General features: G+C 56.0%; 6 protein-coding genes across 6 annotated transcripts; 2 read left to right on the top strand and 4 right to left on the bottom strand.

The window, feature by feature from the left end:
- Positions 1-26: 26 nt before the first annotated feature.
- Positions 27-2,913, bottom strand: SDRG_03076 (hypothetical protein). The gene is made up of 11 exons (XM_008608695.1): positions 2,175-2,913; positions 1,982-2,127; positions 1,764-1,928; positions 1,653-1,716; positions 1,441-1,612; positions 1,270-1,389; positions 1,120-1,221; positions 872-1,072; positions 729-827; positions 443-677; positions 27-399 (listed from the first exon to the last, which is right to left on the bottom strand). The coding sequence occupies exons 1-11, from the start codon at positions 2,891-2,893 to the stop codon at positions 182-184; spliced, it is 2,241 nt and encodes a 746-aa protein (XP_008606917.1). The 5' UTR covers positions 2,894-2,913; the 3' UTR covers positions 27-181.
- A 194-nt stretch (positions 2,914-3,107) lies between these two features.
- On the top strand, positions 3,108-5,059 carry SDRG_03075 (hypothetical protein). The gene is made up of 6 exons (XM_008608694.1): positions 3,108-4,158; positions 4,225-4,342; positions 4,399-4,488; positions 4,534-4,659; positions 4,705-4,794; positions 4,845-5,059. The coding sequence occupies exons 1-6, from the start codon at positions 3,596-3,598 to the stop codon at positions 4,986-4,988; spliced, it is 1,131 nt and encodes a 376-aa protein (XP_008606916.1). The 5' UTR covers positions 3,108-3,595; the 3' UTR covers positions 4,989-5,059.
- A 66-nt stretch (positions 5,060-5,125) lies between these two features.
- SDRG_03074 (ubiquitin-conjugating enzyme E2 35) lies at positions 5,126-5,645 on the bottom strand (the record flags this gene model as incomplete). Its single annotated transcript, XM_008608693.1, has 2 exons — positions 5,126-5,514; positions 5,579-5,645. The coding sequence occupies 2 exons, from the start codon at positions 5,643-5,645 to the stop codon at positions 5,126-5,128; spliced, it is 456 nt and encodes a 151-aa protein (XP_008606915.1).
- A 95-nt stretch (positions 5,646-5,740) lies between these two features.
- Positions 5,741-6,703, bottom strand: SDRG_03073 (hypothetical protein; the record flags this gene model as incomplete). Its single annotated transcript, XM_008608692.1, has 1 exon — positions 5,741-6,703. One exon carries the CDS (start codon positions 6,701-6,703, stop codon positions 5,741-5,743), a length of 963 nt encoding a protein of 320 aa, XP_008606914.1.
- A 178-nt stretch (positions 6,704-6,881) lies between these two features.
- On the bottom strand, positions 6,882-8,061 carry SDRG_03072 (hypothetical protein). The gene is made up of 2 exons (XM_008608691.1): positions 7,899-8,061; positions 6,882-7,846 (listed from the first exon to the last, which is right to left on the bottom strand). The coding sequence occupies exons 1-2, from the start codon at positions 8,025-8,027 to the stop codon at positions 6,932-6,934; spliced, it is 1,044 nt and encodes a 347-aa protein (XP_008606913.1). The 5' UTR covers positions 8,028-8,061; the 3' UTR covers positions 6,882-6,931.
- Positions 8,062-8,776: 715 nt separating this feature from the next.
- Positions 8,777-12,421, top strand: SDRG_03071 (isoleucyl-tRNA synthetase). The gene is made up of 2 exons (XM_008608690.1): positions 8,777-9,556; positions 9,614-12,421. The coding sequence occupies exons 1-2, from the start codon at positions 8,798-8,800 to the stop codon at positions 12,371-12,373; spliced, it is 3,519 nt and encodes a 1,172-aa protein (XP_008606912.1). The 5' UTR covers positions 8,777-8,797; the 3' UTR covers positions 12,374-12,421.
- Positions 12,422-13,037: the final 616 nt, after the last annotated feature.

Below are 13,037 nucleotides of genomic sequence, written 5' to 3'. Positions count from 1 at the left end.
ACCCCTTGCGCACAAAGAAGACACGCCGCAAAGATTCAACGAGACAATCATGGTGTTGAAGCACGATGGTACTTGCCACGAGTGCTGGTACTTGCCAGCACTCGTGATTGTATTTCAACAGCGAGGTCGCATCGCTTCATTATGCAGCAGCTTTTGCAGACACCGCATCATCTATGTGGAGCTATGGCGTAGCCAGCAAAGACACCGTGTGAGGGAGCGAGTAGCCAAGCACAGCGACAATAAGCGTGTAGCCCAATGTCACGATAAGCACGACAGAGAAGACCGAGAAGATGAGGCCGACTCGAAGAAAGTCCTGGACCTTGAGGTAGGGCTCACCATGGTCGTCGAGGACAAGCAGCGAATTGATGTTGGGGAACGACGCAAAAGGAAGCCCCATCGCTATACAATTGATAAAAGATCAGCTCCAAAATAGCCGACGCACCGGCGGAGATGGCAAGGGCGCAGCAAATCACAGGGATGTGCGGATGGCCAATCTCAACGCTCAGTTGGACGATGATCGGCAACAGAATGAGCGACGCGACCGTGTGCGAGATGAACGTTGTGAGGCACAGCACAAGGAGGCAGAGCATGACAGTCGTGAGCCACACGCTGCCGCTGGGGAGCGCTTGAATCAACGAGTGGCTAAGTGTTGTGAGCAGCCCCGATCGCTGGACCGCCTAATCGCATCCATCTAGTTAGGCAGTGTGTAGACGAGGATGAAATCACACCTCGCCAAGAACATTGCCACCCGCAATGAGAAACAGAATGTGCCACGAGAACGAGTTGAAGTCAAATTGACTCAAGATGCCAGTGCCGAAGAGCGTAAACTAGATGCCAGAAGGTTAGGAGAGCAGCGAGAGTCCCAGCATACCATAAGCATGAGCGATATAATGCCCATGTCACCGATGGTATCGGCCATGAACGTGAAGAGCGCCCACATGATGATGGTGAGCATTGTCAAAACGACAACGGCGATGTGGACGCGGTTGATACGCTGCTTTTGGTCGTACACGATCTGCGGGATGTACGTCACGTCGGCCGGATCGAAGACCCAAAGCAGGAAAAGCCAGCACTATATGGACGCTGAGAATCCAAAGGAATCCGAGGGAAAAGACAGACGAGAATTGTCGCGAAAGTGCAAAAGGGGACCGAAATCATCATCCACTGGCCAAAAGATACGACGTATCCGGCCTTCTCGAGGTACGACTGCGCAAGAGTGTTCTAGGACGTGCATTAATGGTGTGCAGCGACGTAGCCCAGATCAGATACCTGAAGCGAAGCAATAGGCGTCATCATGCCACCGAGGTTGCACGCAAAGGCGAGGCCGATGAGCAGAGTCTTGACGTATGAGCTGTTGTGCGGAAAGTCGCGAATGATGGGCAAAAGCACCTACGGATTACCCTGTCAGACCTACAACGAGTGAGGGATAATATAGCAGACCGAGACGCAGAGAACCGGCGCCGTGTGGTTGTTGATCCACATGGAGAGGAAGAGACCCATGAGCATGATCGCGAGGAGAAAGAGGCGTGGGCGTTTCTTGAAGCGGCGCTGGAGGAAGGCGGCCAAGTAGAGCTCAATCTGGCACTTGGACAACGCCGCTGAAATGGAAAAGCTAGTTGGCATGAATACAGTATATCGTCAGCTTCACGCACCCGCCCATGATGAGAATTGTCGTGTGGTTCACGAGCAGCGTCATTGCTTCTTTGGCCGCGCTTTCTACCAGCATGTAAACAACATATCCAGCGACACGAGGAAGTAGATACTGGCGTCAAGAAGCACGTCGGGGTTGGTCTTGTTGTTGAGAATGCGAAGGAAAACGACAAGGACGGGCACAAGCAACGACGTCGCGAAGTACGGGACAGCTTCCGTGACCCAGAGCGACGTCACGAAGACAAGCATCGCCAAGCAGCGTTGCTGCACTGGTTGTTCTAACAGATAGCCACTGGATGAGCATCGAAATCATCGCAATGTGCGAAAGTACCGCCCGGGAGGTTGACCATCAGAAGCACGAGAAAGAGCGTGCACGAGATGGCAAAGGGCACGACCTTGACTTTGCGGAAAAGCGAGTCTTGATTGCCCTGCTGACGGCGAATGCGACCTTCCATGTTACCAGCCTCGAGCTTGTCCCTGCACCACAGTTGTGATACCCGTTGCTAGAAAGAGGTGTTACATACTTGGACGTGATACCAAAGAGGCGGTCGAGAAGCCCGTCGACGTCGTTGGACGCATAAAAGTCCTCGCGGTTCAGCTGCTTCATGAAGCCGCCAAGCGCATCTTCTCCCGTTGTCTTGTCGAACTTCTTGACAATCTTGCGGAAGCCCGTGTGGTTGAGGTTCACAAAAGCCTTGAGATCGATGAGCGTGTCGTACGCGTCTTGAATCGCGGCAAACCCGCCCTCGTGCGAGAACGTAGGGTTGTGCGTCGAGACGTGGCCGTGCGCCGTCTTGCCTTCGTCGCGCAGCATGCACTCAAAGTCCTTGATGTTCTTCGCAATGTTGGTGATCTTGGCGCGGTAAAAGTCGTTGGCGATCTGGATGTTGGCATTCGTCATGGTCCAGAACTCGGTTTTCGCCTCGGCGATACCCTCGAGGTTCAAGTCCGAGCTTGAGAGCGTCGATGGCTCGAGCAGTGGCGAGGCCTCCGTTGCCTTCTTTCTACCACTCGCAGTGCGTGTGACACCGCTGGTTGCGTCCTCGTCGCTGCCAGCAGTCACGTTGGGCGGGCGTGGAAGCGGCGACTGGCCACGCTTCTTCTCCAGCTTTTCCAGCTTCTGCTTTCCACGCTCGATCTCAAAGGCGACGCGCTTGATGAGCCGCTTGAGCTTCTTGTACTGCACGTAGTACTGTCGCCACTCGACGTTGGCCGTGATCTCGAGCTGCTTCCCAAACTTCATCGGCTCGCGGATTCGAAAATGCCAAATGCGACGAGTGAATCTTACGTGCAATTTAATGCGCACGACGCATTTTATACTACCGTATTTTAATACACGCTTGCCCCCTGCTCTCCAGGGCGCGCGGTGCATATTAATAAAACACATGTCGCATACGAGGCAATGTATTTCTGTCGCGGGACGACCGCCTCGCGACCACAGATCGAGCGGAATGTATCTTGGCAGCAGGCGCAGAGCACTCGACCGCCCGGCCCGGTGGCCACCGCCCGTAGCAGTGACCATCGTGGCCGATCGACCATCGCTTCCTCAGTGTCGCAGCACCTGACGTCAGGCAACAACGCACCCACGATTTGTTGAAGCTGCGCCGCAGCAACGAGAGCGCAAGCGCTGTGCCGCGCGACGGCAGCAAGGCACGATCTGCGTACGATGCCCTTGGAATCTTAAAAGCAGAGACGGCGCTGGTCATTTCTGGGCCAAGGGCAGTGAGCAGCGAGACGAGCGATCAAGTACGCACGCTCAAGCAAGACGCTGGATGTGTACCCCGACAGCCATGCGCTCTCGCGGGCATACTCGCCATGACACGAGACAACTGTCAGCGCGGCAGGGTCATGGGCATCCATTTACGCATCCATGCGGCTGCCCGCCAGGAGGAGCTTCCCACAAGAAAGTTGCCCGAGGGATTTATTTTATTTCTGATACAAATCAATGCAAAATAAAATAATTATCGCCAGCGCAGCCATTGGTTTTTCAACAAGGAAGGCAAGAAGCATGACAGACGAGATCGCACTCCAGCAATGGCTCGCGCCGTGGCCCAAGATCCAGGACCAGCTTAACCTCCTCCTTGTCGGCCTCAAGCGGCGCCAGATCACGGGCTCGTATGAGACGTCGCGCAAGACCACGGAGCTGCTTCGTGCTGTGCTTGGAGCCGTCCGCTTCACGCATGCCCGGCAGCTTATGGAGCACATCCGTATCCTTGGTCGCGTTCTCATCAAGGCCATCCCTCAAGAGCTCGCGATTGGCAACGTTATTCGTCGTGTGCTCTTTATCGTGCGCGAAGAGTACTTGAACGGGATGAAGACGCTGTCGTCGCAGACGCAGGCGCAGCTTTCGCTCGGCACGATTCTCACGCCGGGCATGGAAGACGACTTCACGACGCCTATCAAGGAGCTTAAGCAAGCCATCATGGAAGGTGTGAGCGAGCTCATGGATGAGATCGAGAACCTCCACATCAGCATCGCGGACCAGGCCATGGAGTACATTCACGCGAAGTACGTACGCATCGCTGCTTACCACGATAGCCTTCGCAACTCGTCTCATATATCTCATGTGACTAGCGAGGTCATCTTGACGTATGGTCTCTCGACGTCTGTGGAAGAGTTCCTCAAGGCTGCTGCCAAGAAGCGTCAGTTCAAAGTCATCGTTGTCGAATCGACGCCGGTCCTGAATGGCCAAGTACCGTGTCGATGAATTTGCATTCAACGAACGCACTGATATATCTATCATCGTAGAACATGGCCCATCGACTCGCAGAGAGCGGCATCGACACGACCGTCATCACGGACAGCGCCGTCTTCGCCATGATGGCCCGTGTCAACAAGGTAAGGGACGGAGTCATTCTCAACGATCTCTTATTTGAATAATAGGTGGTGATTCCTGCCATCGCTGTCGTTGCAAACGGCGGTCTCATCGCGCAGTCTGGGATTCAAAACATCGCGCTCGCGGCCAAAAAGTTCTGTGTCCCCGTCGTGTCTGTTGCGGGTCTCTTCAAGGTACATCGACCGAGTTTTTCCTCGGGACTTACCGAACGTTGGTAGCTCTGCCCGCTGTACCCACACGATCTGGACGTTCTCAATGAGCTCGTGTCGCCGGCGCACATTCTCAACTACGACGAGACGCTTCCCAACGTCCGAACATCCATCCACCTTTACAGGCTGCAGCTCACTGATGTGTCTAGATGGATGTCTTGAACCCGGTGAACGACTACGTCCCGCCTGAGCATGTGACCATCTTCATCACAAACACTGGCGCGTACCAGCCGTCGTATATTTACCGCTTGCTGACCGAGTACTACTCGCCGCAGGACTATCAATTGGTCTAAGCCGCCAGTGACAAGAAGAGTTTACGCACGAAGTAATGTAGCATTTCTTCAGTTGTGCTTAGCCGACTAGACTATGCAAAGAGAGAGCGGAGATGGTTGGAAAGCGTGGAAACGTGACAGATGACGGGAAAGATCGTTTAAGCGAACCGGCGCGTCCACTCCATGGCCGTGCGCAAGGCACCCGGCTCGTCCGTCTTCCAGTGGTCAGCAACGTCGTTCGCAAGCGGGTCGTCGGGGTTGGGAGCTGAAAGCAGTGCCTGGATGCTCAGGAGCACCGTGCGGATCTGGAGCGCGGGCGACCACTTGTCCTTGAGGATGTCGAGGCAGATACGCCCGAGCTTGTCAATGTTCGGGTGGTAAATACGAGTCAGGAACCGGACCTTGGGTGGCGCCATGGGGTAGTCAGCAGGCAGAAAGAGCTCGAGCTTGAAGATGCCGTTCTCGTACGGGGACGACTGAGGCCCGGCGATCACGACTTGGAAGTAGCGGAGGTTGTCTTCGTACGGCGTTGCGCTGATGCCCGGTACTACGCAAGATGTACATACAGACGTCAACCACTCGGTCTAGATTCCATCTCCCATCATGCGTACCGGGTTCCGCGAGGAGTCGCTGCGTTTCCTTGACGATGCGACGGGGGAGATTTGCCGCGTTCGACATGGCGTCAGGAAGCGATTCTGTGAAGTGAAGCGCCCGCACGAAAGAAAATTCAGAATCGACGTTTGATTGGATAAAATTCCGAACGCGCAACGGTTTTAACCGGACGACTCAGCCATGCGGTTGGATCTAGCCGCCGCTAGTGCCTGCAAGGTCGCATCACGGGATGGCATCGTCGCGCCAAGGAGGCCAACGCAGAGAGCACTACTGGCGGCAGCGTATTCAAGGCAGTCCTTGATCGTATGACCTTGCGCCAACATGGCAGCGAATGCGCCACGAAAGCAATCGCCAGCACCGGTTGTGTCGACGACAGTTGCCTTGAAAGCGGCTTGCTGCGTGACGGAGCCATCTGCAGCGATAAGAACTGCGCCGCTCGATCCGCGTGAAACGAGAAGTGCTGTGCGATAATACTTGTCTTGGAGCTTCTTGGCGGCACGGACGACGTCGTCTTGCGTCAGTAGGGGCGCCGGAGCGTCAATAGAGCGTTGGAGCTCGGTCTCGTTGGGGCACACATAGTCGACGTACTGCAAAAAGTCGGCGTCAATAGCGCGTTCTTCACCTCCGAGGTCCCAGAGAACGATCGCTCCTGCAGCCTTGGCTTCCATGGCAACGAGCCGGTTGACGCGGTGGGGAATTTCGCATTGAAGGAGCACAACTGACGCGTTGCGGATGCTTGCCTTCGAGCTTAGGGAGAGCTCCGTTGGCCACGCAGCATTCGCTCCTGGCACAATCACGATGGCATTTTCACCTGATGGCATGAGGAAGATCGTGGCCTGGCCTGAGACGACGTCCGTGTGCACAGTGCTCGAGGCATCGACTGTCACACCAGCATCGTGCAAATGTGCTTGCATGCGGCTGGCATAGTCGTCGCCGAACTGGCCGAGAAAGGTTGTCGGGGCACCGGCATGGGAGGCTGCGACGGCTTGGTTGGAGCCTTTGCCGCCAATGAGACACCGAGACCCGGTCGCACTAAGCGTCTCGCCCGGCATCGGAAGTCGCGCAACGTCGAGAAAGATGTCAGCATTGATGGACCCCACAACGAGGACAGATGGGGATCGCATGGCAGGCACTGGGCAGGCAAAGGTTGAAAATGCCGGCCATATCCGTACCCCGTGTATACGGATACGGAGGCTCGTGTGTTGAGTAGTTTGACGCGTTTACATCCTTGGGTTAAACATGATAAAAAAAAGACCCATCCAGGGCGCATCACATGGGACGGGAGACGATTGCTCCTCAACGCACCGAGGCAAAAAGACTTGCATTTCATGCTATTCTCAAGTTCATCATCGCTACTCTGCGGTGTAGGTCGTTGACCAAGGTTCCATGGCCATCAAGCGACGACCGAGGAGCGAAAAATCGTGTTCGGAGAAGCGCTCGTCGACCTTTCCTGGACCTGCGCTGCCTTTCTGCCAATGGTCAGCGGGCAGTAAGCGAGCTTCGTACCGGCGAAGTTGCTCCTTGGCGTAAGCTTCGTTGATGGAAACACGGGGAAGAAACCCGGTGTAAATGACTTCTCGAGGAATCGAGCCGACGTGGCGGTAGCTATTGGCGTGCGGGATGCGCCAGTCGAAGAAGATGACACTGCCGGCGCGGCATGGAATATGCTCGTAGCGGCTAATGACGTCGCGGTCTTCTTGCATGCGCAACGGCGAGAAATCTCCAAGGCAGACCGGTGGTCTCGCGTCGGCAGAAGCATGGCCTGCTGAGGCGAAGTAGCCAGCAAACTCTTTGTGAAAGCCGCGAACGGCTTCAAAGCCACCGGTGGACGCATCGAGGTTGTCGGTAAGTGCTGTAATGCATTGGATGGGGCGCCAGCGCGGAAACTCCTTCCCCGTGGCATACATGTTGGTCGGACAGCAGTCGACATGTGGCGTCAAGGACCGTTGAAGTTGTTTCTTGCCCTTGCGCTTCGACACGCCATCGACGGCGCCAGCTGAGACTGCATCAGGCACGCGGTAGCAGACGCGGTTCACGTATATGTAGCCCTCGGTCGCGTTGAACTCGCCAAAGGGGTGGCGGAAGAGGTCCAGCTCGCCCGATGCGTATGTAGCAGCCCAGAGCTCGGACATGGCCTTGAAGACGTGGGGATGCTCCGCCACAGCGAGGCGCCATGACGGATAAAAGAGGTCGAGGATACCACCGGCCCCTCCTGTGCTGGAAAGGAGCTTGAGGTTCGCTGCTGTTGCTGGAAGGTCATTGTGGTCCTACGAGGCCCGTCATGAGCAGTGAAGCCAGATTTGTCCTTGGACAACGTACAACGCCATAGTTCTTCAGCTCATCGTGAAGAGATGCGCGCGCACTGGCGACCTCGCTTGGCGTCAGCACGTCGTCGACTACAAGGACGCCAGTGTCGAGGAACTGCTCGATTTGCGTCAGCGACAGCATGGGAGCGGGCAAATGCAATGTGACGCGATTTTGCACCAATTTATGCTGTCCAATCAAAAGGCAGGACACGAAACACCACAGTCAGAGTCGTGCTGCTGTCTGTTCGACTTCCTTCTTATACAAGCTGTCTAAAATGCTGACAGCCACAATGTCTCTCGATGCAATCCTAATAATGTTGAATACCTTTGACGGGCATTGCATGCATTTCTGCTTGCTGGATAAAGATTCATCGATGAATCGCAAAGAGCTCAAAGCCGACACAATCATAAGCAGTGCTAAGAGCAGTCTTCTGGCCCATCGCAATTAACCAGGTCCCGTCATGGGTCAATAATAAAGTTATTGACCCATGGTCCCGTGCGGGTGGGCTCGAAGTAACTTTTCTGTCTCGGACCTAAATGCATTGTCTTGCCGAATCCTCCCTCCTGAACACGAGTGGGCTCGGCTGCAAGCACTGGACAAGGGCCAATGGTCCAGCGACTGGACACAGATCAAAGCGAAGGTGTCAAGATTCAAGCACAATCACTCAGTATACTAGCATGCGTAGGGAGCGCGTTGTCGTCAAGAGAATTGTCCTTGTGTGTCCAAGCGCTTCGAGAACCAGGGTGGCAATCAAATGAACTCCCCCGCACCATCACAAGATTATTTTCGCGCGTGCGATTGGCTGAAATCCTGGTTGCTTCAAGTCCAACGTATCCGGATATTCGGATACGATGCTCGACTGCCGTTTCGGTGGCTCTCATTTCCAGGATTGGTGTCTGAAGAGCATCAAAATGACGAAGCCGTCGCCCCACGCGGACGTACGCCTGCCCGAGCGCCTCAGCTTCCCGGACCAAGAGCTTGCGACGCTTGAGCTCTGGAAGGAGCTCGACGCGTTCATGACGTCGCTTCGACTCTCGAAGGATCGCAAGCCGTTCACGTTCTACGATGGGCCGCCGTTCGCGACGGGGTTGCCGCACCACGGCCACATTTTGGCTGGTACGATCAAGGACATTGTGACGCGCTTTGCGCACCAGACGGGTCACTACGTCGAGCGCCGCTTCGGCTGGGATTGCCACGGCCTCCCGATCGAGTACGAGATCAACAAGAAGCTCAACGTGCACACGAAGGAAGATGTGCTCGCGATGGGCATCGCTGCGTACAACAACGAGTGCCGCGGCATTGTCCAGCGCTACACGAAGGAGTGGGAGTCGACGGTGACTCGCCTCGGTCGCTGGATCGACTGCAAAAACGACTACAAGACGATGGAACCGTGGTTCATGGAGTCGGTTTGGAACGTCTTCCAGACCATGTTCAACAAGGACCTGGTCTACCGTGGCTTCAAGATCCTTCCGTACTCGACGGCGTGCAACACGTCGCTCTCCAACTTTGAGGCCAACTCGGACTATCGTGACACGCCCGACCCGAGCGTCGTCATCAACTTTCCGCTTGTCACGGACGCCAACACGTATCTCCTTATCTGGACGACGACGCCGTGGACGCTTCCGTCCAACTTGGCTGTCTGCGTCAACCCGGAACTCGACTACGTCAAGGTATGCCGTCTTGATTCCAACCCTTCAGCAATCGTACTATTGATTTTGCTGTTTTAGGTCAAGGACCTCAAGTCTGGCAAGTTCTACATCGTTGCCGAATCGCGCCTTGTGCAGGTGTACCCGAAGCTCGAGAAGAAGGGCTATGTCGCGGGCTCCGAGTTCGAGAAGGTTGAGAGCCTCAAGGGTGCGGCGCTCGTGGGCTTGGCGTACGTGCCACTCTTCGACACATTTGCATCGTGGCCGAACGCCTTCCACGTCATCGGTGACAGCTACGTCTCGTCTGACAACGGCACGGGTCTCGTCCATCAGTCGCCGACCTACGGTGAGGAGGATTACCGCGTCTGCCTGGCCAATGGCATCGTCGACAAGATCACGCTTCCGGACCCGCTCGATGACAACGGCAAGTTTACGAGCCAGGTGCCGCTCGTGGCGGGCCTCCACGTCAAAGAGGCGGACGACGTGCTGTTGAAGGACCTCAAGGACCGCGGCCGTCTCGTGTCCAAGTCGACGTTTGTGCATAGCTACCCGTTCTGCTACCGCAGTGGCACGCCACTCATCTACCGTGCCGTGCCGGGCTGGTTCATCAACGTCGAGAAGATCAAGGACAAGATCATCGCCAACAACCAAAAGACGTACTGGGTGCCGGCCTTTGTGAAGGAGAAGCGCTTTCATAACTGGCTCGTGGACGGCAAGGACTGGAACGTGTCGCGCAACCGGTTCTGGGGCACACCACTTCCGCTCTGGGTCTCGGACGACTTTGAGGAGGTTGTCTGCATCGGCTCCATCGAGGAGCTCAAGCAAAAGTCGGGCGTCCAAGACATCACGGACCTCCACCGCGAGTTCATTGACGAGATCACGATCCCGTCGTCGATGGGCAAGGGCGTTCTTCGCCGTGTCACGGAGGTCTTTGACTGCTGGTTCGAGTCGGGCTCAATGCCGTACGCGCAGCAACATTACCCGTTTGAGAACAAGGAGAAGTTCATGAAGGGCTTCCCGGCGGACTTTATCGCCGAAGGCCTCGACCAGACGCGTGGCTGGTTCTACACGCTCATGGTCATTGGTACGGCGCTATTTGACCAGCCGCCGTTCAAGAACCTCATCGTCAACGGCCTCGTTCTCGCGGAAGATGGCCGTAAGATGTCCAAGTCCCTTCGCAACTACCCGGACCCGAACGACATCTTGTCGAAGTACGGCGCCGACGCTCTTCGTCTCTACTTGATCAACTCGCCGGTGGTGCGTGCCGAACCCCTTCGCTTCCAGGAGGCCGGTGTCATGGGCATCATCCGTGATGTCTTCCTTCCGTGGTACAACGCTGCTCGTTTCTTCGTGCAGCAAGTGGCGCGCCTCGAGGAAGCCTCGGGCGAGACATTCGTGCCGACGTCGCTCGCGGACGACAGCGTCGTCTTGAGTAACACGATGGACGCTTGGATCGTCGCGGCGCTGCATTCGCTCGTGCAGTTTGTCAAGACCGAGATGGCAGCGTACCGCCTGTACACGGTCGTGCCGCGCCTCATCGAGTTTGTCGACCAGCTCACCAAGTGGCACGTGCGCCTCAACCGCAACCGCCTCAAGGGTGCGGAAGGCCATGAGGCCGCGCATATTGCGCTTTCCGCGCTCTTCGACGTGCTCTACACGCTCTGCAAGCTCATGGCGCCTTTCACGCCCTTCTTCACGGAGTACATGTACCAGTTCCTCAAGCTCTACCACCCGGTTGCGCACATGGCCAAGACGACGACGACTCCCGTCGAGGACGCGGACGGTGTTGCCAAGAGCGTGCATTACCTCATGATCCCGGACTTTGACCCGAAGCGCCTCAACGCAGAAGCCGAGGCGCGCATGGCTAAGCTCCAGCAGGTCATCGAGATGGGTCGCGTTGTACGCGAGCGTCGCGCCATCTCGCTCAAGAACCCAGTCAAGAGCGTGATCGTTGTCACGTCGGACGCGTCGGTCCGCACCTCGCTCGAGTCGGTCAAGTCGTACATCCACGACGAGCTCAACATGCGCGATCTCGTCTTTGCCGCCGATGAGAAGGAGTGGTGCAGTCTCAAGGTTGAGGTCAACAACAAGGTGGTCGGGAAGCGCCTCGGGAAGCAGCTCGGTGCCGTCAAGAAGATCGTCGAGGCGCTCTCGCACGACGATGCCCTCTCGTACCAGCGCACGCAGCGGATCACGCTCACCAACGGTGTCGAGCTCTCGGGCGATGACCTCTTTGTCAAGCGCGAATTCAAGGGCGACAAGAAGATCTACGAGGCCGATGTCTCGGTTGATGGCGCGCTCATGGTCGTCATCGATGTGCGTGAGGACGACCTTCTCAAGTCGCAGGGCGTCGCTCGCGAGTTTGTGAACCGCGTTCAGAAGATGCGCAAGAAGGCTGGTCTTGTCGTCGCTGATAAGATTCACGTGTACTTCAAGGAGTCGGCGGCTTCGACTGTCATCACGAAGGCCATTGAGACATTCGTCGGCTCGGTCGCAGGCACGCTCGGCACGACGCCGGCCCCTGGGGCGCTGCAGCCGTCCGAGGCTGTCGTGATTGTCTCGGAGGTCTGCGAGTTTGCCAACTCGAGCGTTGAAATTGTCGTTGTTCGCCCTGCCGTGCTCTTTGCGACGCCGGACGCCACCAGCTCGGCCCAGGTCTTTGTCGCCACGATGGACTATGCCAAGGCGCGGGATGCACTCGTGGGCGCTGGCCACTTGAACGTTGCTGTTCCCGCGCCGGCGACGCTCACGTTGAACAAAGACGTCTTCTTGGACGCCAAGGACAAGGTTGCGTACACGGAAAGTCTTCGCGCGTCCCTCGGCTGGATGCTCACCAAGTAGACGCATTCATACTTGCATACATAACGACAAAAATTGTGTGAAATCCTACGGTTTTGCTTGCAAAACACAGAGTTCATGAGCTACTACACCTGTAGTAATTCTCGTGGGGTGTATAGCTCGATCTCACGTAACAGGTCTCCTGTGCGATGGCTGAAGTACTGAAGCATATTTGCATGAGGAGTTGGCTTGAAAACACATGCAAACTATCAGCTTCGGTGCAAGCTTGCCAGGCATGTGCTGCTAACACGAAGCCTATAATTACTACAGGTACCAGTACAGTACTTATCGTGAAATTGGCCGTTTGGACAACAGAATGGTGAAAACCTCCAGATACGGGAGCTGCAAACATACAGACAATAGTGGGTCAGTCATCGTCAGATCGATTGCGCAAAGTCCATCAACATTAGCAACGCATTGCACAGTACTGAGTAAAACAAATACTAGGGATGGATCTCTCCGTACGCAGCTCACTCCCAACGACCAAGTGCTGGAGCCAACTCCCACGCATTCAGGCGTAGCGCTACGTATGCGAAGCATGAGCCGTTGTCATAGATGAGTGCTATTAATTCGTTTAACCGGATATGTCGAAAGTGCTGCTATTGGCTTGGCGTACGGACCGGCTGCTTCGCCTCACATCATGGTTGTGTGGTGGGGGGTGTGGGGG

This window comes from Saprolegnia diclina (genome assembly GCF_000281045.1).
Source record: "Saprolegnia diclina VS20 unplaced genomic scaffold supercont1.7, whole genome shotgun sequence".
NCBI lineage: Eukaryota > Oomycota > Saprolegniomycetes > Saprolegniales > Saprolegniaceae > Saprolegnia > Saprolegnia diclina.
This window is presented reverse-complemented; position numbering and strand designations above follow the sequence as displayed.

Coding starts and splice junctions, on each gene's coding strand:
- SDRG_03076 (XM_008608695.1), bottom strand. CDS start 2,893: ATGAAGTTTGGGAAGCAGCTCGAGATCACGGCCAACGTCGAGTGGCGA. Junction 2,128..2,174: donor CTCTTTGGTATCACGTCCAA/GTATGTAACACC, acceptor ACTGTGGTGCAG/GGACAAGCTCGAGGCTGGTA. Junction 1,717..1,763: donor CGACGTGCTTCTTGACGCCA/GTATCTACTTCC, acceptor ACATGCTGGTAG/AAAGCGCGGCCAAAGAAGCA.
- SDRG_03072 (XM_008608691.1), bottom strand. CDS start 8,027: ATGCTGTCGCTGACGCAAATCGAGCAGTTCCTCGACACTGGCGTCCTT. Junction 7,847..7,898: donor AGCTGAAGAACTATGGCGTT/GTACGTTGTCCA, acceptor CGGGCCTCGTAG/GACCACAATGACCTTCCAGC.
- SDRG_03071 (XM_008608690.1), top strand. CDS start 8,798: ATGACGAAGCCGTCGCCCCACGCGGACGTACGCCTGCCCGAGCGCCTC. Junction 9,557..9,613: donor CGGAACTCGACTACGTCAAG/GTATGCCGTCTT, acceptor TTGCTGTTTTAG/GTCAAGGACCTCAAGTCTGG.
- SDRG_03075 (XM_008608694.1), top strand. CDS start 3,596: ATGCAAAATAAAATAATTATCGCCAGCGCAGCCATTGGTTTTTCAACA. Junction 4,343..4,398: donor CGCCGGTCCTGAATGGCCAA/GTACCGTGTCGA, acceptor CTATCATCGTAG/AACATGGCCCATCGACTCGC. Junction 4,795..4,844: donor ACGACGAGACGCTTCCCAAC/GTCCGAACATCC, acceptor TGATGTGTCTAG/ATGGATGTCTTGAACCCGGT.